Source organism: Leptopilina boulardi, unplaced genomic scaffold (assembly GCF_019393585.1).
Source record: "Leptopilina boulardi isolate dan_hultmark-lab unplaced genomic scaffold, ZJU_Lbou_2.1 LbouV2_150, whole genome shotgun sequence".
Classification (NCBI taxonomy): Eukaryota; Metazoa; Arthropoda; class Insecta; order Hymenoptera; family Figitidae; genus Leptopilina; species Leptopilina boulardi.
In genome coordinates, this window is record NW_026137697.1 from 1,557,062 (window position 1) to 1,579,937 (window position 22,876).

Here is a 22,876-nt window from a genome sequence, read left to right on the forward strand (position 1 = left end):
GACAACAATTTTGTGAAATTTTTCTTTTCATCATTTTATTAAAAATTGTTTTTCGAATTTTACATTCCAATTATAAATTTTTAAATTCCCCTGATTCCCAACAGGCTGACCGTTTCATTGACTAAAACTACTGCGAGAAGGTTTTCTTCATTGTCTCTCAATGGGAACTTAAACATCATTTTAATATATCTCACATAGCAAAAATTGATTTCAAAAATTCCAATGTATTTTTAGAAAAAAATAATCCATCTTTCAAAAATTGAATGCTTTCCTATAAGCAGTATGAAATATATATATTTATATTTTTTCTAATTTTTCCAAAAATCAAGAACGCATTTTGTTTTTACTCACTTTTTGGAAACATTGCTGCTTTTAACAAACGTCCCTTTTTCAAAGCCCTACATGTAAGACAATACACATTTACATACACGTTGCAATCTGCTGAGCACAAGGTCCAGCCGCGCAAGTCGGCTAGCATATGGGCCTTATTGTCTTACTTTGCCGATAAAAAGACCTCCACCAAGAGCCGGCTGCATTACCTGCTCAGACGTAGTATATTAGCCCTTTGATTCATGCCGGATTACCTTATAAGCCCTACAATGTCTACGCGCGGGGAACAACTGAAAAGAAGCCAGCACCCTACTTATTGATTTTTTTTTTTTTTTTTTTTTGAATCATTTTTCAAACTACATAACAATTAAGAAAATTATTTTCAAAAAATACACAAATTTTTTCAGAATTTCTAGTTTATTGCGGAAATTTTTTCGTACTAGAATTTTGAAAAATTATTTAATTTTCTTCGCGCGAAGTAAAAAAGTAGAAAAATTTATTATAAACCTATTTAATCATTGGATGAAGGTAATTTTAACTATATAAATTCTCTTAATGTAACAGGTACACATAGGTAATACAGTTTATGATCTTAAGACACCTTTATATATATATATATATACAAAAACAGCATAATTTAATGTAAATTTTAATATTTTTTAATTAGATAAACGACAGGTCTTTTCCATGTTTAAATACACAGAAATATATATATATATGTATATAATGAACTAAAGTTCAACTAAAGGTCAACATAGAAAGGTAAACTGTAATATCTATACAAAAATCAGGAACTGGTATGTAAGCAAACAAGTTATTTTATTAAAATAGAACACTAACAGATTGCTTTCAAATATTCTATCAAATCAATATAAAGCTGTGTATTTTCATAAGTGTACCAGAAATGGTTTTAAGTACCGCTCCAGTACTACTTTTCCAAACTCAAATTCTATTTTTATTAATTTTAATATTTAAATTGAACAAAAAAATTTAAATTTCAAGTTTATTGGATCTTTTTTTGGGACTGTTTATTTTTCTCAACATGAAGAGCGACCGAATAAAGAATGGCGGCTTGTCTCAACAAGTGTGAGACTAGAGAGAGAGAGAGAGGGGTTCGAACAATGGATCTGAATCCAGAAAGAGACTTGAACTACAGGCTATACATATAACAAGGACCGCGACCTGCTAATGCAAACCATTTATCAACACCAACCCGATAACGAGTCCCAAGAGAGACCGGTCGCGAAATGACGACAACCGGATTTAAAATTTTTTTTTCTTTTTTCCAAACTCTTTTCATGATTTATCACAAGAATTTTTTTTGATCCGCATTGAATTTCACGAAATGATAGGAAGAAAATTATTACTGAATTCTATATCAATATTAGTAATACTACTAATGCGAAAATAATGGATGAGAAATCATATACTAAAAAATAGGGGTTGATAACATTTGGTACTGGTATTTAAGCAAATAGTTTCACAGAAAATTAAAAGGCATTAAAATAAGCTGCAACGCTTATTATTTTAATCCAATTTTGCTTATTTTAATACCAAAATGGATTAAAATAAGTAAAATTGGATTAAAATAATAAGCGTTGCAGCTTATTTTAATGCCTTTTAATTTTCTGTGATAATAACTAATGCCATAGTAACTGTTACCATAGTAACTAATGCCAAAGTAACTAATGCCACAGTAACTAATGCCGCAGTAACTAATGCCGCAGTAACTAATGCCGCAGTAACTAATGCCGCAGTAACTAATGCCGCAGTAACTAATGCCGCAGTAACTAATGCCGCAGTAACTAATGCCGCAGTAACTAATGCCGCAGTAACTAATGCCGCAGTAACTAATGCCGCAGTAACTAATGCCGCAGTAACCGAGGCAGTAACTAATGCCGCAGTAACTAATGCCGCAGTAACTAATGCCATAGTAACTAATGCCATAGTAACTAATGCCATAGTAACTAATGCCATAGTAACTAATGCCATAGTAACTAATGCCATAGTAACTAATGCCATAGTAACTAATGCCATAGTAACTAATGCCATAGTAACTAATGCCATAGTAACTAATGCCATAGTAACTAATGCCATAGTAACTAATGCCATAGTAACTAATGCCATAGTAACTAATGCCATAGTAACTAATGCCATAGTAACTAATGCCATAGTAACTAATGCCATAGTAACTAATGCCATAGTAACTAATGCCATAGTAACTGTTACCATAGTAACTAATGCCAAAGTAACTAATGCCACAGTAACTAATGCCGCAGTAACTAATGCCGCAGTAACTAATGCCATAGTAACTAATGCCATAGTAACTAATGCCATAGTAACTAATGCCATAGTAACTAATGCCATAGTAACTAATGCCATAGTAACTAATGCCATAGTAACTAATGCCATAGTAACTAATGCCATAGTAACTAATGCCATAGTAACTAATGCCATAGTAACTAATGCCATAGTAACTAATGCCATAGTAACTAATGCCATAGTAACTAATGCCATAGTAACTAATGCCATAGTAACTAATGCCATAGTAACTAATGCCATAGTAACTAATGCCATAGTAACTAATGCCATAGTAACTAATGCCATAGTAACTAATGCCATAGTAACTAATGCCATAGTAACTAATGCCATAGTAACTAATGCCATAGTAACTAATGCCATAGTAACTAATGCCATAGTAACTAATGCCATAGTAACTAATGCCACAGTAACTAATGTCATCACAGAAAATTAAAAGGCATTAAAAAAAGCTGCAACGCTTATTATTTTAATCCAATTTTGCTTATTTTAATACCAAAATGGATTAAAATAATAAGCGTTGCAGTTTATTTAATTTTCTGTGCCTTTTAATTTTCTGTGTTGAGACAACAAAAATTTTGTTAGCAAAATATATGCACTGAGAAAAATATGCTATTGAATCAACAGCATTTCTGCTAAAGGCATAAAAATTATTATTGATTTTGAAGCATATATGCTATAGAATTTGTAAAATATTATATATAGATTCTATATAGCATATGATTTAAAATCAATAATTTTTATGCCTTTGTAAGAAATACTGTTGATTCAATAGCGAAATCAATAGTTTCTCGCGACAAAAAATCCGAATCAAAAGGTCCAAAATTTTACAAAATACCCAAAAGTATCAAGGAATTAAAGATGCAACAGAAAAATTAATAATCTGCAAACGGTCAACAGATTATAATTGTCAACGGATTTTAATTCAGTAAGTGTAAGAAAGTCGAAATTTTAAAGGATTTTTAAAGATTCTATGGGACAAAAATTTATTGGACAATCAAAATTTTGTTGAGGCATCAAAAAAAGGGTTCAAACACCAACCAAACGTAATTTTGTTGCCACAACTAAATTTTACAGTGTACCTTACAAAAAATTACAAAAATTTCAGAATCAAAATTTTGTTGAGGCATCAAAAAAAAAAGGGTTCAAACACCAACCAAACGTAATTTTGTTGCCAAAACTAAATTTTACAGTGTACCTTACAAAAATTTACAAAGATTTTAGATTTAAGAAGCAAGTTTACTTCTTCCTCGTCGATTCGCCGGGCTATAACCAAACACAAAAAGTGGCTGTGTTGGTTTTAGTCGACTCTCGCGGGGTTATGATGAGAAATGTAATTTAAATTATCCACGCTTTTTTGCTCGGCGGCATTTTTTTCTGACGTAACAATTATCAAGGTAGGATGACGACTATACATTTTCTTTTTTACATCTCTAATAGTGCTATACATACACGGTGATAAATATATACAGTTTTGACTATATTGAGAAATAGACCCGGAATATAGAATTTTCGTGCGCATTAGCGTAAAAATCGCATCCTCTCTCTATATATATATATATACTGCAAGTGACATTAAGATCTCTTCCTATCTCTTTCTAGTGTTTATAATATGGAAAAGCTTGTGAATGAGTTGCGTGCACATTCCTCCAAGCGAAGATCCGCGCAACTTTCGTTTCCTGTCCGCACGTTCATATATGTCCGTTCTCCCAATCATCTTCTACCGCTTCTTTTTTTCGTTGTGGGAGAGTAAACATTGCACATATCACGTCATGTGACCATTCGAATAATATGTTTCCTTTTCATTGAAAGCATCTTTTCATTCATAAAAGTTGATTCAAAATCAAATCAGATTTATTTTGGTTTTGATTTTTAATTTAGATTCGTGGCATTGAGAAATGCATATTTAGATATCGTTTAATGATAGAAAATTTGTGCGATCAGCTTCCGTGACGTACATTCACCGAGAGACTGACCATCTTAATTAATATACACGCCGTCGCGTCAGTCGTCTCCTTACCTCCGACTCGGACCTGCCCCAAGCTAACCGTCACGCTAGCGATCCTAATTAAATTACCGCTAATTAAAATCAACCTTAATACGCGCTCTTATTATAAAAGGGATATCAGATTGTAATACAAAAATTTCAAGATTTATTTAAAAAAAAAAAAGACAAAAATTAATTTTCACATATTTTCAATAATAAAGGAAAATTTATGTTTTCTAATAATTATTGTGTACCCCACACGAGCCATAAGTCTAGTATTATAAAAGGGGATATATATACAAGTCGGATGAACGCGGTGTGCATCGACCGGCACAGGCATACGCTACATGAATATATCCTTTTATTAACTTAAACGCCTTGCTTCGATGACTTTCGCTAGCTAATTTAATACTGGTCACTGAACACAAGCTAAATTAAACCTTATTCTTTATTCCGCTTTTTTTTTCCTTCTGATATTCAAAATTTTTTTTTTTACTTCTAAATTAAAATTATATACAAAATTAAAGAATATTTAAATAAATATATTAATTAAATTTTATATTATTAGTTATCTAATTTTCGAAATTTGGATAATCAATTAAAAACACTTTCGATATATAGAGTTCTATATACAAGATTGTTGTCAATTAACTTGTTTGTGTGTTTAATCTCAAAAACTTCATATAGAGTTTAGTTACAATGTTTTTAAGCCATACAAAACAAAGGATGTAATTAGTAACGCCTCTGTGATGTAAGTATAAATATAAAACGATTAATAGGAAGGAAACTCGGAGGAAGTAATTATTTAGAACACAATTTTTTTTTTTTTATTGCGAATCGGAGCAGTGAAGATTTAAAATCAAAACTCTATCAGAGGAAACAGGATGATATTTTTATACAGAAGAAAAAGTGTTACTTTATAAGAAAGGAAAATGAAGAAATAAATAAAAAGAAATTAAAAAAAGAAATTAAAAGAAATTAAAAGAAATTAAAAGAAATTAAAAGAAGAAAACTACGAAATAGTATTAGTACTAGAGACGTTGACGATGCCAGCGCTCTTGCGGAGAAACAGTTGCAACTCAGGTGAGAGAAGAATTATTACAAAATGGCGCGCAGATCTGCGCATGCGTTTTGTATTTACCAGACGAAAAAGGTAAAAATTGCAACATTTTAGAAGAGATAAAAGTGATCAGAAAACTACTTTTATTAAATGAATCATCTTATCAAACAATATTTTTCTGCGATAATTAAAATAATAAACTTGTAATCAATATAAGTCTATAATTTTCTAACTATATTAACAGGAATTTCTTTCCGTCACAATATCAAACTTTATCTTATATTTCTTATCATCAGACTACTTTCTATTGATACGACAAAACCTGCTTTCCGATAATCGCTATCAGCCAAACGTCAATAGAAATTCCAATTTACAATAAACGATAACATTAATCGAAACTCTTTTCAGAAAATAAATTTTAACTATATCACAATAATGAATTTTTTTTTTTTTCTTTCTTTTTGCACAAGAATTCAAAATTAACCGAGAACAACGCTATATTGGAAAAGATCTCGTACATCAGGATCATTAAATTCTTTTAGAGAGAAGGAGAGAGAGAGATATTCTGTACTTTTGCCTTTTTACGATCCTTCTGTAGTGCACTAAAAAGTATCTCCATGAGTTACAAATCCTGAAAGCATTTATTGGTCGTCATGGACCTCACCTCCGGGTAAAATTTCGTGAGAACCTGCTTTTATAAGCGGGTTCCAGTTTTCTTTGTTAGTCAATTTGCTAAACGAAAAGAAAAATATCACAATTTTTCAATTATTAAAATAAATAATTTTTTATATTAAATTTTCAATTTTTAATTTCAATTTCAAATAAAGAAAAAAAAAATAAATCCGAGGACTATGTTCGACAACTTTTTATATAGCGTTCCTTGTAAGGAAACGCACTCTCTACCGTGTGGATGCATTGATATCCCTCTTGAGACTCTCTCAACGAAAAGAGATTCCACACTCGAAGGAATCTGGAAGGACATCTTTTCCGATACGCTATCAAATGATCTCGCATAGATCAAAGAGAAACGCTTTAAATCAATGACAAAAATATATATATATACGCAACGAATGTCAATGCAGTGTGAAGCTCAAGAATTTTTACGCATATAAAACAAGCAGAAAAAAAGATTTTTGAGTTGACAACAAAACATTTTTATTTATTTGTTTGTTAGTGAAAAATTTTTCTTGTTCCAAATAAAAATTTTAGTTTACACAGCCAAATTTTGGTACAAATTTTTTTTTTATATTCTGCTATGTTAAACAAAGTTTGATTGGGACGATCAAAATTTTATTATGACAATTAAAATTTTAATTGAAGCAGCAAAAAAATTTTTTTTGTCAACCCAAATATTTTTGTTCAGATTTATTTTTTTGAGTTTCAAGCATCATTTCAAAAATTGTATAAACTAAAAAAATTGACAAACCTTTTATAAAGGTTTTAATAACGAAACTCATAAATAAGTAACTTTAATGCCAATTGAAAATCATATGGCCTACGCAATTTAAAAAAAAATATGTTTGAAAAAAAATCCATAAAATGTGTTCAGAGTCTCATTTTCTCAGCTTGTTAAAGACTTAATAAAATCTCTTGCCCAAAAAAAAAAAAAAACGGGACCATTAAAATCAAGTTTCAGGGTACGTATAGATGTTGCGAGGAACAATAAGAGAATATCAACAGAGTATCAAGAAAAAAAAGGGTCGCGCTGACATTAATTACTTTCGAAGGTGACGACACATGCGTGGGTGTAGAATGCTACGATTTAATAAAATGCAGTCTCTTTAATATATTAATTTACAGGGATGTTCAAAATTTATAATTTATAATGACGATTTGTTCAATAAATGAAATTAATAACTAATTTTCAGTTAAAAATGACTAATTGATACACTCAGATAAATGGTATATTTGTCTCCGAGCCTACTAACTTATTTATTTGTTGCAAATATATTTCATTTCATTGAAATAAAAAATTTATTTGAGCCAAAGAAAAATTTATTTCTGACAAATAAAATTTTTATTTACGCCAAATAAAATTTTTATTTACGCCAAATAAATAAGTTATTAGGCTCTGAGACAAATATACGTTTATTTAACTCAAATATATATTTTATTTGGTTCAAATAAATCATTTCTCTGGGTGTAGAAAAAAAAGGCTAATTTATTTAGTACACTAAAAAGAATTTCATTGATTCAAATATTTACTTACTTAACTATTATCAAATTTATTTGAACCAAATAAGTATTTATTTGGACTAAATAAATATTTATTTCGACTAAATAAACTATATTTGGAACAATAATTTCAGTTTTTGAAAAAAAATACAATCTCAATAATTATTTAATGCAAATAAATATTTTTTTCATAATACTAAAGTAACAGATTATTTGAATCAAATAAATTTTTTTTCAGTGTATAAATCGGATCTATTTTCATCTGGAAAAAAAAAATTAATTTGATTCTAATACTCGATTACTTGACTATTATCAAATAAATATTTACTTGAATCAAATAATTTTTATTTGAATTAAATATTTAAACCAATAATTTTTGTATTTGAAACAAATACCATTTCAAATAATAATTATTTGATACAAATAAATATTTAATTGATAACAGTAAAGTAACAGATTATTTGAATCAAATAAAAATTTTTGTTTTCTGTTTAGAAAGGAAATAAATCAAAAACAAATACAGAAAAAAAGGAGGCAATAAAAAGAATTAATTAAAATTTGTTAAGACTTGTATAAATAATCATTAGTCAGGAGTAAAAATCAGTATATAATATGATAATACATGGAAATTGTAAAATAATTTTTTTTTTTTTTCTAAAGATGAAGACTTAAGATGTAATTCGAGGTGCCATAAGAAGTGCTCGTTCTCGGGAGGTCTGACATTATTCGTGATCCCAACTTGGTGAGGATTCTTAGAAATTTTGTGTCCCAGTGGAAGAATGTGCTCTCGCGGTGAGCTATAAGGGTTCTTTCGGTTAGGTTACCTACGCAGCTAAATTTGAGATGTGCATTTCTCTCTTTCTCTCTCTCTCTCTCTCTCTCTCTCTCTAACACAAGGATGTGATAGTATTGGATTTTATATAGAAATATATTGGTGTGTTGCAACACACACACACACATATTATGCCCAAGTTTAAAGATCGCATACCACGCTATCAAACGTCACGTCGTATCGTCCAAATTAAATATTTTACGATTTTATGACACTGAATTTTTGTCCTGAACATAAAGACCGGTCTTCTTTTTCAAATATAATAAGATTTTAATAAATTAATTCTCGGAAAATTTGAACCAACTTCTCGAAAAGAAATTCAATTTTTTGAAATAGAAAAAAAAATAGTACACTGAAAAAAAATGTATTTGATTCAAATAATCTGTTACTTGACTATTATCAAGTAAATATTTAATTAAATCAAATAATTTTTATTTCAATTAAATAAATTTTATTTGAATCAATAATAATTTTTGTATTTGAAACAAATACTATTTTAATTGACTCAAATAATAATTATTGATACTAATAATAATTATTTGATACAAATAAATATTTATTTGATAATAATCAAGTATAACCGATTATTTGAATCAAATAAATTTTTTTTCTCAATATACTGAATCAAGGAAACTAATTAACTTATTCTTCACCAAGAAAATTTACTTTAAACTAGTAAAATTTTCTTGAATCAATTATACACGGAAAAAAAAATTTATTTGATTCAAATACTCCATTACTTGACTATTATCAAAAAAGTTATTTACTTGAACCAAATAATTTTTATTTGAATTAAATATATGAACCAATAATTTCTGTATTTTAAACAAATACCATTTCAAATAATAATTATTTGATACAAATAAATATTTATTTGATAATAGTCAAGTAATCGAGTATTTGAATCAAATAAATTTTTTTTTTTCAGTGTAAATAGATCTGATTTATACACTGAAAAAAAAATTTATTTGATTCAAATAATCTGTTACTTGACTATTATCAAGTAAATATTTACTTAAATCAAATAATTTTTATTTCAATTAAATAAATTTTTTTTGAATCAATAATAATTTTTGTATTTGAAACAAATACTATTTTTATTGACTCAAATAATAATTATTTGATACAAATAAATATTTATTTGATAATAATCAAGTAACTGATTATTTGAATCAAATAAATTTTTTTTCAATATATTGAATCAAGGAAATTAATTTACTTATTCTTTACCAAGAAAATTTACTTTAAACTAGTAAAATTTTCTTGAATCAATTATATACACGGAAAGAAAAATTTATTTGATTTAAATACTCGATTACTTGTCTATTATCAAATAAATATTTACTTGAACTAAATAATTTTTATTGGAATTAAATATATGAACCAATAATTTCTGTATTTTAAACAAATAACATTTCAAATAATAATTATTTGATACAAATAAATATTTATTTGATAATAATCAAGTATAACCGATTATTTGAACCAAATAAATTTTTTTTCTCAATATATTGAATCAAGGAAACTAATTTACTTATTTTTCACCAAGAAAATTTACTTGAAACTAGTAAACTTTTCTTGAATCAATTATATACATGGAAAAAAAAATTTATTTGATTCAAATACTCCATTATTTGACTTTTATCAAAAAGTTATTTACTTGAACCAAATAATTTTTATTTGAATTATATATTTGAACCAATAATTTCTGTATTTTAAACAAATACCATTTCAAATAATAATTATTTGATACAAATAAATATTTTTTTGATAATAGTCAAGTAATCTAGTATTTAAATCAAATAAATTTTTTTTTTCAGTGTAGTTTTCTTGATTCAATACTATTTTTGGAGATAAAAAAAAATTGAAAGAAAATATCAATGAACAATTTCTTACAATAATGAAAAATAACCGATTCGTATCTGGCATTGGTAATTTAAAGAAGTCAGGTTATAAAAATATGAATCTAAAAAATACAAAAGAATAAAGCAAGAGTGAAAGGAACAAAAGATATATAGAATATGATTTTTAGTAAAGTGACCTTGATGGATGAATCTAAACGACTCTTTATTTTTTTTACTTATACTCTAATTCTATTTTTTGAAAATAATTTTTCTTCTCCTAATTAATCACCATCTTATATTAAACCGGAAATAAAATATTTCGAGAAATTAAAAAATAAAAAATAAAATTATAGAAGGGTCAGAAAACGAACATTTGCGTGACCTGCCATATACTGGGACTTGTCAAGATACTGATGATACTGATGTGCATCGCGTTCACCAGATATTTTTTTTTTTTTTTTTTTTTTGACTGACTTTATTTTTTTTTTTTTTTCTGATTCCAATGCAGCCTTGGGGTCCTTTTGCCAATGCGCGTGCGCGAAACGCGGCTACAAATGAAGATTTATAGAAGATCCTGCCGAGCAACCAGCAAGTCTGTATATGCCTGGCACGCGATGTGTAAAAAGAATTGAAAGAAAAATGATTTGATTTTATTGAGCGACTTGTAAAAAAAGGAATGATTTATGGTGACTTATTTAAATCTCATAAGCTCTGAATTTATATGTCGTCAGTTTATGAAAAGGATTTAGGCTTTCGGAAATTGCTGCAGTTTATATATATATACGTTTGTAATTAATGGAATATAAAACAAACAATTTAAATTATAATATTTTATTTTTAAATTCAAAATAAATTTTATTTATTTTAAATAAAATTTTATTTGACTCAAATATATATATTGTCGAATAAAATTTTTTATTTAAAAGAAAAAAAATCTAGTTTGTACTGAGACAAATATACGTTTATTTAACTCAAATATATTATATTGCAAATAAAACATTTCTCTGTGTGTGAAATTAGTTTGTAAAAGTTTCTTTTTGCAAAAAGTTATATTAAAAAATCTTTTGTTGAGAAGCGATCAATATATTATAGAAAGTGGACGAAGAAGACAAAACAGAGAAGATCTACAATTCTACCGCTCAGGTTATTGCAACCGCAAACTAAGCACGCGCTGATTAATGATTAGTTGCCCCGTTATCTCGGGAGCGACGTACCGTATACCTCAATATTGCTCAATAAAACAGTTTTCGTTATAAAAAAAAAAAAAAAAAACTCATAAACGGTTCATATAATATTTAAAAATATTTGTTTTGAAAAAACAATTTAAAAAATACAAGATTTTTTTTTCCTTTTACTATAATGCAATTTAGCAGCCAAAAAGAAGATAAAAATTATTGCATTCATACACTCAGAGAAATGGTATATTTGTCTCCGAGCCTACTAACTCAATTATATTTGTTGCAAATATATTTCATTTCATTGAAATAAAAAATTTATTTGAGGCAAAGAAAAATTTATTTCTGACAAATAAAATTTTTATTTACGCCAAATAAATAAATTAGTAGGCTCTGAGACAAATATACGTTTATTTAACTCAAATATATTTTATTTGGTTCAAATAAATCATTTCTCTGCGGGTGTAGAAATAAATGAAGTCAATTAAATATCTGTTGAAATAGCTATTATAACGATAAAAAGGTGAAAGACTTCTTGAATACATAAAGATTGATCATTAGTTATCTAAATAGGTGTGAAATTGTTAAAAGCCACTCATTATATTATCTAACTTTTCAGATATATTCTAAACGATACTATATAATTGGAATCAGCAATTATAATCGATTGATTTCGAATTAAGAAAAAAAATTTGAATACAAAAGGAATACTCATAAAAAAAAAAAATTCAATTGTTTCTAATCAAGGGGGGAAAAAATTGCAAATTCATAGCAATTTTAAATTCCCACGAGTTTTTTTTTTTTTTGAATAAAATATATATATGTATTTTCTAAAGAAATGATCCTTAAGAAGAAACACTTTCGTTCTTATAAACACCGATAAATGATGTTCATGGAAAATATTATTATATCGCCAATAAAGGACCAGAATTCTTTGAACAGATTGAGTTATAACAAGTTTTTTTTCGGACCGTAATTGGTAAATATACCTGAGTCCAATTATTTTTTAGATATATATATTTCTTACAATGTAGAGCAACGAAATTTGAATTTAATTATTAAATTGGAATTCCAATTTACAACACGCTTTATATACATTGTTAAAAATTTCAAGAAAAAAATTAAATAAAATGTGCACTATTTTTTAAAAATCAAATTCCAAAAAAAAAATTGTACTATTTTACATAAATATTTTGCAACTTTAATAAAAAAAAAAAAATTGTAACTAGATTGAAGCAGATTAATTAACTGGTTGTTTTTTTTTTTTGCTTTTAGAATTTTTATCGACGCATCTGATCAAGAGTGTGTTATCAATTTCAGCAATCATTAAAAGAGCTCTCTGATCCTTTTTCTATTTTTCTTTACTTCCTCTTGTGCATGCACGTGGGCGAACTTCGTGCCAAGGCTCCGCGAGGGAAACTGGATTAAGGAACGCAAGACTCGGACCAATTTTATATATATATATATATATATGTATCACATAAAAAAAACAATTTTTGTTAAAAGAAATATATTTTCTTGTTTTTAAAAAAAAATATAGTTTTCGATTAAAAAGATTTTTTGATTAATTGTAATCAATCCGAAAAAAAAATTAACTGGATTATTAAAATATTTTAAACTAATTTTCAAATATTTTTTTTGCAACTAAACCAAATTAATCTATGAGAAATCACTTGGAAGAGATGTTCGAGGATAGATTTCACTACAGTAAGAAAAAAAAAAAAATAAAGCGAAAGATGAAGATCACTCAGTCGTTCACGAAACATTAGATCATGCAACTATATGGTGCAACAGATGCAACTACCGTGAGCGATTAACGCCCTTGCATATATATATATATATATATATATATATATATATATATATATATATATATATATATATACGAGACTTTCTAATATCTTTTCGATCCTAAAAACGCAGTATATACAGTAATTTGTAAATACAATATTATAGAAATAATAATTTATTTTTTTTTTCGTAAAAATTTTCTTACTAAATTTTAACTCATTTTTCGTTAAAATTTAAATTAAAATTATTATTTATATATATAATATTGTAGAAAAAAAAAGAAAAGGTTTATCACGAAATGGCTACATACAAACGAAGAAGTGCACGCGAGAGTTGTCCGGGAGTAAAATCAGTGGCATCGTTTTGTCACACTGCAATTAATTGCGACCGTCGCCGAATTAACAACTTTAATTACTTTCTTGCGTCCAACACATATACGTCAATGTGAGTTATTCTCTCTTTTACATATATGCAAATGAAACCCTTGCTGCCAATTCAAATGTTATAAAGTATATATATATATATATATATATAAGAAATAAATTATTTATATATCATTTTAAAAACAAACACAATAACTATAACTTTGAATCAAATTTTAAATTCAATAATAATTATTATTATATTACTACATTAATATATCTTTCTATATTATAAAAAGATTTCGCCGCAGTCGCCACTGTTTCATAAAATTTGGACCTAGGAGGGGGGAGGAGTCGCCCCCTCCTAAATTTTGAGGTTATGTTCGTTTCTAGACTCTGAATATAGCCGCAAGTCCCCCCTCTCTCCTCTGATTTCCCCTCCTCCGCCAAAATGGCCTAAATTTTGAGGTTATGTTCGTTTCAAGACTCTGCATATAGCCGCAAGTCCCCACCCCTCCCCCGCCAGAAATGACCTAAATTTTGAGGTTTAGTTCGTTTCAAGGCTCTGAATATAGCCGCAAGTCCCCCCTCCCTTCTCTCATTTCCCCTCCTCCGCCAAAAATGACCTAAATTTTTGAGGTTATGTTTGTTTCTTTGTCTTTTTGCGCCAAATTTTGGCATAAATTTTCCGGTTATGTTTGTTTCTTGGTAGTTTCCTGACAAAATAACTTAATCATAAAATTTAGTTCAATTTCGGCGGAAAATCCACCTCAACTTCAACGTAAGGAAGGAGGGGGGGAGGGGTTTGCGACTATATTCACAGTCTTGAAACGAACATAACCTTTAAATTCAGATCATTTTTTGGCAGGAAATCTACCTTTACTTGCGGGGCTATATTGAAAGTCTTGAAATGAACATAACCTCATAATTTATGTCATTTTTGGCGGGAAATACGGAAAGAGATGACGGGAAGGGAGAACGACTTGCTGCTCTATTCAGAGTCTTGAAACAAATATAACATCAGAATTTAGGTCACTTTTGTCGGGAAATACGAAGAGAGGGGAGGACTTTCGGCCCTATTCAGTTTTGAAACGAACATAACCTCATAATTTATGTCATTTTTGGCGGGAAATACGGAAAGAGATGACGGGAAGGGAGAACGACTTGCTGCTCTATTCAGAGTCTTGAAACAAATATAACATCAGAATTTAGGTCACTTTTGGCGGGAAGTACGAAGAGAGGGGAGGACTTTCGGCCCTATTCAGTTTTGAAACGAACATAACCTCAAAATTTATGTCATTTTTGGTGGGAAATACGGAGAGGGGTTAAGGGAGGAGGAAGGACTTGCGGCCCTATTCAGAGTCTTGAAACGAACATAACCTTAAAATTTAGGTAATTTTTTGCGAGGGGGGGGGAAAGGGGGGACTTGCAACTATATTCATATGGGTCATTCCATATCAAGTGTAACCAACTATTGTACTTTCCATGTTAAAAACATGGCGGCTGCAGCGAAATCTTTTTATAATATAGAAAGATATATATATATATTAATATAATTATATAATAGAAATAATCATTTAATTATTCAAATAATTAAGATTTTCTCTCACAGCTAAAAAAATTATTTAAAAAAAAAATATATATATATTGTTATAAAAAGAATTATCTCGGGTAATTTTGTGTTGATTTTCGTCTTTGCCTCTTTGTCAGTATAAAAATGAGTTCGTATATATGTATATATAGGAATAAGTGTTCTTCACGTCAATCATGATTATGCGACTTTTCAACATGCTATTTACCAGCGAGCTCTCTTCCAAGGTTCGCGCTTATAGCCCCCGAGGGGGCATTTCCCCCCCTCCACCCTCAACTTCCATCTATGCGCAGCCATAACAATAATCCTTATCCCCACATAATTGTGCCCGCGGAGGATTTATAGAGCGGGTTCGAACCAACCGCAGAACGCGTTTTCTGCGATGCTATCTAACGATCTCCCATTGAGAAAGAGCCTAGAACTTGCGAGCCACCAAGAGATGGGGATTCATTCACTTGAGTGCACAGCACATGCGAGCGCAATGTCCATTAAATCCGATTAGTCTTATAAATATTGTTTTCTTAATATAAATAATTTCATTATAGATCAAAAAAAAAAAAAAAAAAATTTTGAAAATAAATAAAAATAGAGAATAATAACTCACCATCGTGTCTGCATTTTGAAGAACGTAAATGTTCAATAATTGAATAGAGAGGTCCAAGAGGAGTCATGTTCGAATCTGTAAAAAAAAAATTGATTTCTTTTTATTTTGTTTTTTCAGTCAATTATTATAAATACAATTTCAATCTGAGAAGTAATTTTTTTTTTCTTTATTTTTCTCTCCATTGTATATAAGGACATGTAGATGTTATGAGAATCAGTATAAGATTTAAGATCATCTTACAACACAAGACCAGATTCATTTCATCTTGTCAGGTTAACGTCTTATTCATGTTACTGAAGCCTCTTGGAACTTTTTTTTTTCGCTAACCATTTTTAAAAAATAAATTTTCACAAATAATAAATTCGTACTCTCTAAATCTGAATTAGTAAAAATGTTTACTAATTTAAATTAGTGACTCACTTTTTGCTTTAAAATTAGTTAAATTTTACTAATTGTTAGTAAAAGTTACTAATAATTAGTAAAATTTTACTAATTCAGAAGCAAAAAGTGAGTCACTAATTTAAAGTAGTAATTATTTTTATTAATTCAGATTTAGAGAGTGAATTAATAAAAATTTTAATTAATTTTTGACTCAGTTTTTGCTTTTGAATTGTATATAATTAATAATCATTTAGCTAATTAAAATAGAAATTTTTTACTATCGAATTAGTAAAAGTAAATTAAGTATTAGTAAATTAGTAAACTAAAAAGTGAATCACGATTCAAATTAGTGAAAATTGTTACTAATTTAAATTTAGTTATTGTTTACAAGCTCACAGAAAATTAAAAGGCATTAAAATAAGCTGCAACACTTATTATTTTAATCCAATTTTGCTTATTTTAATCCATTTTGGTATTAAAATAATCAAAATTGGATTAAAATAATAAGCGTTGCAGCTTATTTTAATGCCTTTTAATTTTCTGTGATGACATTAGTTACTGTGGCATTAGTTACTATGGCATTAGTTACTATGGCATTAGTTACTATGGCATTAGTTACTATGGCATTAGTTACTATGGCATTAGTTACTATGGCATTAGTTACTGCGGCATTAGTTACTTTGGCATTAGTTACTTTGGCATTAGTTACTGCGGCATTAGTTACTATGGTAACAGTTAGTTACTATGGCATTAGTTATTATCACAGAAAATTAAAAGGCATTAAAATAAGCTGCAACGCTTATTATTTTAATCCAATTTTGCTTATTTTAATCCATTTTGGTATTAAAATAAGCAAAATTGGATTAAAATAATAAGCGTTGTAGCTTATTTTAATGCCTTTTAATTTTCTGTGAGGGTCAGTATTATTTTGAAACAATTGTTATATTATAATTTTTCTGAACGATTAAAAATCGAAATTTTGTTTAACACAACTGAAAATTAATTTTTTAAATTTAATTAATTTTTTTAATTTTTAATTTATTTAAAAATAGAAAATAACAATTGTTAGAAAAAATTTTGTGTCAAAAAAAAAAATTGGAATTAATAATAATTTTTTGAAAAAAAAAATATGCATACACTATGAAGAAAGAACACGATAGAAGACGGAAGTAGTATTCTGTGCCTACCACCTGTTGAGGTGGTAGTTGGGTAAGGATCAACCTCTTGTCAAGGGTAATGACATGAACGTACTTTGCATTATGAGTGCTTTTGACTATAAGTTCATCGACAAAATGTTATTCTCTACTCGAAATGAAAAAAAAAGTTATTATGCAAATAAAAAAAAAAAAATATCTGAAGAATATTTAAAGACCTTTAATATTTATATATATATATATAAAGTACATTCGAGATATCATCAGTTGTACGGAAGTCAGATCAGGACAGATGGTCGACGGCTAGTAGTACAACGCGCTAATGTGACACTAATGTCGTCTCCTTTATGTACAAGGTGAGCACTCATCTACGCGAGCGAAACAGTTTACGACCGCAATTTTTCTTTTTTTAACTCCCATTATTAGAAAAAGAATTTCAAAATTTGTATTAAAAAAAAAAATTAAATTAAATAAAAAATATTTTTAAAAATTCTCTAATGTAAATAGAAAATGAAGAATATTTTTAAAATTCCATTTAATAAGGATGAAAACATAAAAAAAAAAGTATTGAGCGCTAATGAGATGATTAGTTACAACATACGGAACTGACCATTCTACTGCGTTCTACTAATGATTCCGATCTACTGCCTCTCATCGCCCTCATAATGTAAATATTATACGTATAGCATCGCGTTAGTTAGAAGTTGCCAAGCATGCAAGTGTTGGTATCGCGAAGAATGAAACTCGTGCCAGAATGAAAAAAAAAAAAAAAAAAACACAAGAGAGAGAAGGGTAAAGCTCGAGAATACGTAATTATTTCTTTACTTTATATTTACCGACTTCTTTTTATAAAAATGAAATTAACAACAACATTCTTTAATCGCTGCAACAAATCTGTATTGCTGTAGTAACAAATAGTAACAATAGCAACATATTCGTTGTAGCAAAAAAAATGTTGTATAGAAAATAAAAATTTGTTGTATAGGAAACAATCGAATTTTGTTTGCAACAAACACCGGAGAAAAATTATAATTGTTGACTAAATCTGCAACCGAAAAAATTTATTTGGTTATCGCAACAAATTCGTATTTTTCTAGTATAACAAATTCCTTACTAATAATAGCAACATATTCATTGGTATAAAAATAAAAAATTTATTGTATAGGAAACAATAAAATTTTTGAATACCCAAATTTTGTTCTATTAAGCATGGAGAAAAATTAATTGTTGTCTAAATCTGTAACTAAAAATTTTGTTTGCTCGCTGCAGAAAATCTTTATATTGCTGTATAGCAACAAATTTCTTAGTAATAATTGCAACATATTCATTGGTATGAAAATAAAAATTTGTTGTAGGAAACAAAAAAATTTTTGAATACCCAAATTTTTTTCTATTAAGGATGAAGAAAAATTAATTGTTACCTAAATCTGTAACTAAAAATATTGTTTGCTCGCTGCAATAAATCTTTATATTTCTGTAGCAACAAATCTCTTAGTAATAATTGCAACATATTCGTTTGTATGAAAATAAAAATTTGTTGTAGGGAACAATCGAATTTTGTTTGCAACAAACACCGGAGAAAAATTATAATTGTTGCCTAAATCTGCAACCGAAAAAATTTATTTGGTTATCGCAACAAATTCGTATTTTTTTTAGTATAACAAATTCCTTACTAATAATAGCAACATATTCGTTGGTATAAAAATAGAAAATTGGTTGTAGGAAACAATAAAATTTTTGAATACCCAAATTTTTATCTATTAAGCATGAAGAAAAATTAATTATTACCTAAATCTGTAACTAAAAATTTTGTTTGCTCCCTGCAGAAAATCTTTATATTGCTGTATAGTAACAAATTTCTTAGTAATAATTGTAACATATTCATTGGTATAAAAATAGAAAATTTGTTGTAGGAAACAATAAAATTTTTGAATACCCAAATTTTTTTTCTATTAAACATGAAGAAAAATTAATTGTTGCCTAAATCTGTAACTAAAAATTTTGGTGGCTCGCTGCAAAAAATCTGTATTCTAGTAACAAATTCCTTTTAGTAATAACGTTGGTATAACGATAAAAAAAATTTTTTGTAACTAAAAATTTGTTATATAATAAAAAATCCAAAATTGAAATTCTGTTTTTAAATTTTACCAATCGAGAATAAAATTCACTATAGATGGAAAATTTTTAATTTTATTACAGTATCTAAATAAATTTTTATAGAATTTATCTAACGGCACATACTTTTTGTATATACATATATCCAAGCTCTGTTGGACCATGAAACCGCGAACTTATATATACATGTATTTGACTTGGCAAAATAACTCAAGAGGAAATACAAAAAATTAAAGCATACATGAATTTTTTTTTGACCTTAAAAATGATGTTTCTTTTTACAGTATATTATTGACGAATAAATTTTTTTTTTTTAAAGATGAAATAAATTTTTCATGTATAGAATAAAAAAAAAATTTCAGATTAACATTGATCTACATTTCTTAATATTAAATTTATGTGACTCATCGTCACTATAATATCGTATATATATCTGAGACTTCTGGCTAACGGCAAATAGTGTGCCATTATGATTTTCACATTTAACTACCCAGAAACGCAAATTAAACGCCACTAGTGTTTAATGACTGGCGTAGGGTCACTTTTTCCGTTATACCAATTATACCATAAAAGTATACGTTTTTCAAACGGTGAATAATGGCTAAATACTTTTTGATTTCAAAAAGCGGTGCTAACTTCATGCGGCTGAAATTACAACAAACGTTTATACCATTTCTTTTCGCGTATTTTCATAATTATAATTAATAAATTTTTTAATCGAAAACACTTTGGTCCATTGTAACTCGGATGCTGATTTGGAATCAGTCCTACATAGATTTTTTGTTACAATTTTCCAAAAAAAAAAAAAAAAATACTTTAAAGTAAAATTTATTGCCAAATAATAATTATTAATTTTTTCTTAACAATAAAAAAAAATGAAATTATTATTTAACAAGAAAATTTTTCAACAAAATAATTTATTTTCGTAAATAATATTAATTTTTAAAAATTATTTTTTGATTTGCAGCCTAAGTAATATTTATTATTAAATAATGTAAATAAATAAGCGTTTTTAATTGAAATATGGGTCAACACGAGTGAACTCATTTCGACCCAAGTGCGTATAAAAATAATTTTTTTTTTTTTGCGCAACTATAGGTCGTCGAGCAAGAAATTAGATATCCCTGGAAATAAGTCAGGTGTAGGGTCGCTGCAAAAATTTACTTGAATGAAATTGGATCGTTTTACCACAATCTTTACCGACTGTTACAAAGCCTTTAAAAAAAAATTATATACATATGTTTTGCAAAAGATTTTCAATTTATGAAATTTTTTTGTCATAATTCTAAATTATTTTTTCTAAATCATAAATTTGTGTTGAAAATTTTATTAAAATTTGAAAACAAGTGGGTGGAGAAATTTTCGTAAGAGGATGAGACCTAAGTCTGTTTTGTGCGTGTGTTTCTAAAATGTGAAACACTGAAATAGAAGCCAGGCAACATTATATAGTATATATATATATATATATTCAACGAAAAAGAAGACGTAGGAGAAAGAGAGAGGAGGTTATTTTTGGTGAGGTCAGAGGCTGAGGTCAGTCTATCAAGCCTGGTCAACCTCCCACAAGTCCTGGAACTGCGCCAGCATCGCGTTTTTGCACCCACGCAATTTGACGATCAACATGAGAGGATCTACCGCGCAGCATTCCTGGACAGTTCATATAAAAATGATGCAAACAATTTTTTTTTCTTTTTTCAGCGATTCAAAAAAAATCTAAAACCAAAAAGAATAATAAATTTGTTATTTATTTCTTAATTTCAAGACTTATAAATAAAAAAAAAGTTTTTATATTAATTAACAAAGCATTTCTTTTTTATTTTTTCTTTTACTTTGTTTAAATATATTATTTTGATAATTTTTTTTTCAAGAAAGTTTTTTTATTTATAATTTATAAAGAAATCATGATTGTAGATTATATTGGCTCGGAGCCAGAATAGGGTGGCGTAGGTGATTTCAGGAGATGACCCGAACTCGGTTTTGGAAAGCTCGACCTCGCCCCCTCTCTCTCTCTCTCTCTCTCTCTCTTACTTCCTTTAATCTTAAAATAACGCGACCGTCTTGTTTCTCCGATTTCACGATCCGTGATTGCCCATTTTCCGCACTAGAGCTAGCGAAATCTTGATTTCATATAAAATTTTGCGATTCAAATTTTTTTTAAACAACTCAAAAACGTTGGGAAAAAATTTACCCCTTTTTATGATTGTTTTAAAAATAAATAAAAACAAAAATTTGTACAGTATTTGTAAATTTTAAACAAGTTTTCAATTTATAGAATTGAAGAAACTATGATTCAATTTTCGATATTTTTTATAGAAAACTATATATATATACTGATATAGCAATTTATTGTAACACGCGACTATGATTTATAAAACAGATTGGAAAACAAAATCTTTTTCAATTTTTTTATCTATAATAGAACATTCCCTCTAACATAATATTTCCTAATATAAATTTTTTTTTTTTTTTTTTTTTCCTAACTGTTTATCCCCCTCCTCAACTAATATCCTCACAGCATAAAACCCACGCGCTCTCTCCACGAGTGGTAAAAAGAAAGAAATCTGATGGTTACAGTTTATAAAAAAAAAAAAAAAAAAGTTGTTGCAGCTACTGCAATATCATGCGTTTATGCTCGCGGTTAAAATACCAAACGACAGGAAACGTATATCATCATTTTTGCGAGTTGAACTTTTTTATCGCTGTATCAAACATCATCCTTGTCTCAAAAAAAATTCTACTCATTTTATTCAAAAGATTAATTCATTGTTTATCTATTATTATGGATATATTTATTTCATTTTTTTTTAAATTTTTCTACTACTTTTTAATAATTTCGTATACACTGAGAAAAAAGATTTCTTTGATTTAAAGAAATCAATTTCTTTGACATATTTTTCTTTGATTCAAAAAAAATTTATTTATATCAAACAAATTTTCTTTGATTCAAAAAAAAAAATTATTTTCGTTTCAAAGAAATTTGTAATTTAATTCAAATAAATGTTTCTTTGATATCAATATTAGAATTTCTTTGATTTAATGCACAAATTTCTTTCATTCAAAGAAAATTTATTTGTTTCAAACAAATTATCTTTGATTAAAAAAAAAATTACCTTCGTTTCAAAGAAATTTGTTATTTAATTCAAATAAATGTTTCTT

At 27.8% G+C, this 22,876-nt stretch overlaps 1 protein-coding gene and 1 long non-coding RNA gene across 9 annotated transcripts in view; one reads left to right on the forward strand and one right to left on the reverse strand.

Annotated features, from left to right (window-relative positions):
* LOC127276585 (uncharacterized) overlaps nt 1-13,276 on the forward strand; it is a 37,394-nt gene extending 24,118 nt beyond the window's left edge. The window contains exon 2 of the long non-coding RNA XR_007842222.1: nt 12,998-13,276. This is a non-coding gene — a long non-coding RNA (uncharacterized LOC127276585). The remainder of the gene's footprint in view (nt 1-12,997) is intronic.
* The window catches only part of LOC127276577 (uncharacterized), a 124,263-nt gene that overhangs the window by 94,051 nt on the left and 7,336 nt on the right, over nt 1-22,876 (reverse strand). For 7 of the 8 annotated variants that reach the window (XM_051297110.1, XM_051297109.1, XM_051297114.1 and 4 more), the window contains one exon: nt 16,071-16,145. In XM_051297110.1, coding sequence (XP_051153067.1) covers nt 16,071-16,145 — 75 coding nt within the window. Of the gene's footprint in view, nt 1-16,070; nt 16,146-18,215; nt 18,243-22,876 lie in introns of those variants that run through there. The other variant, XM_051297116.1, reaches the window with a different exon arrangement.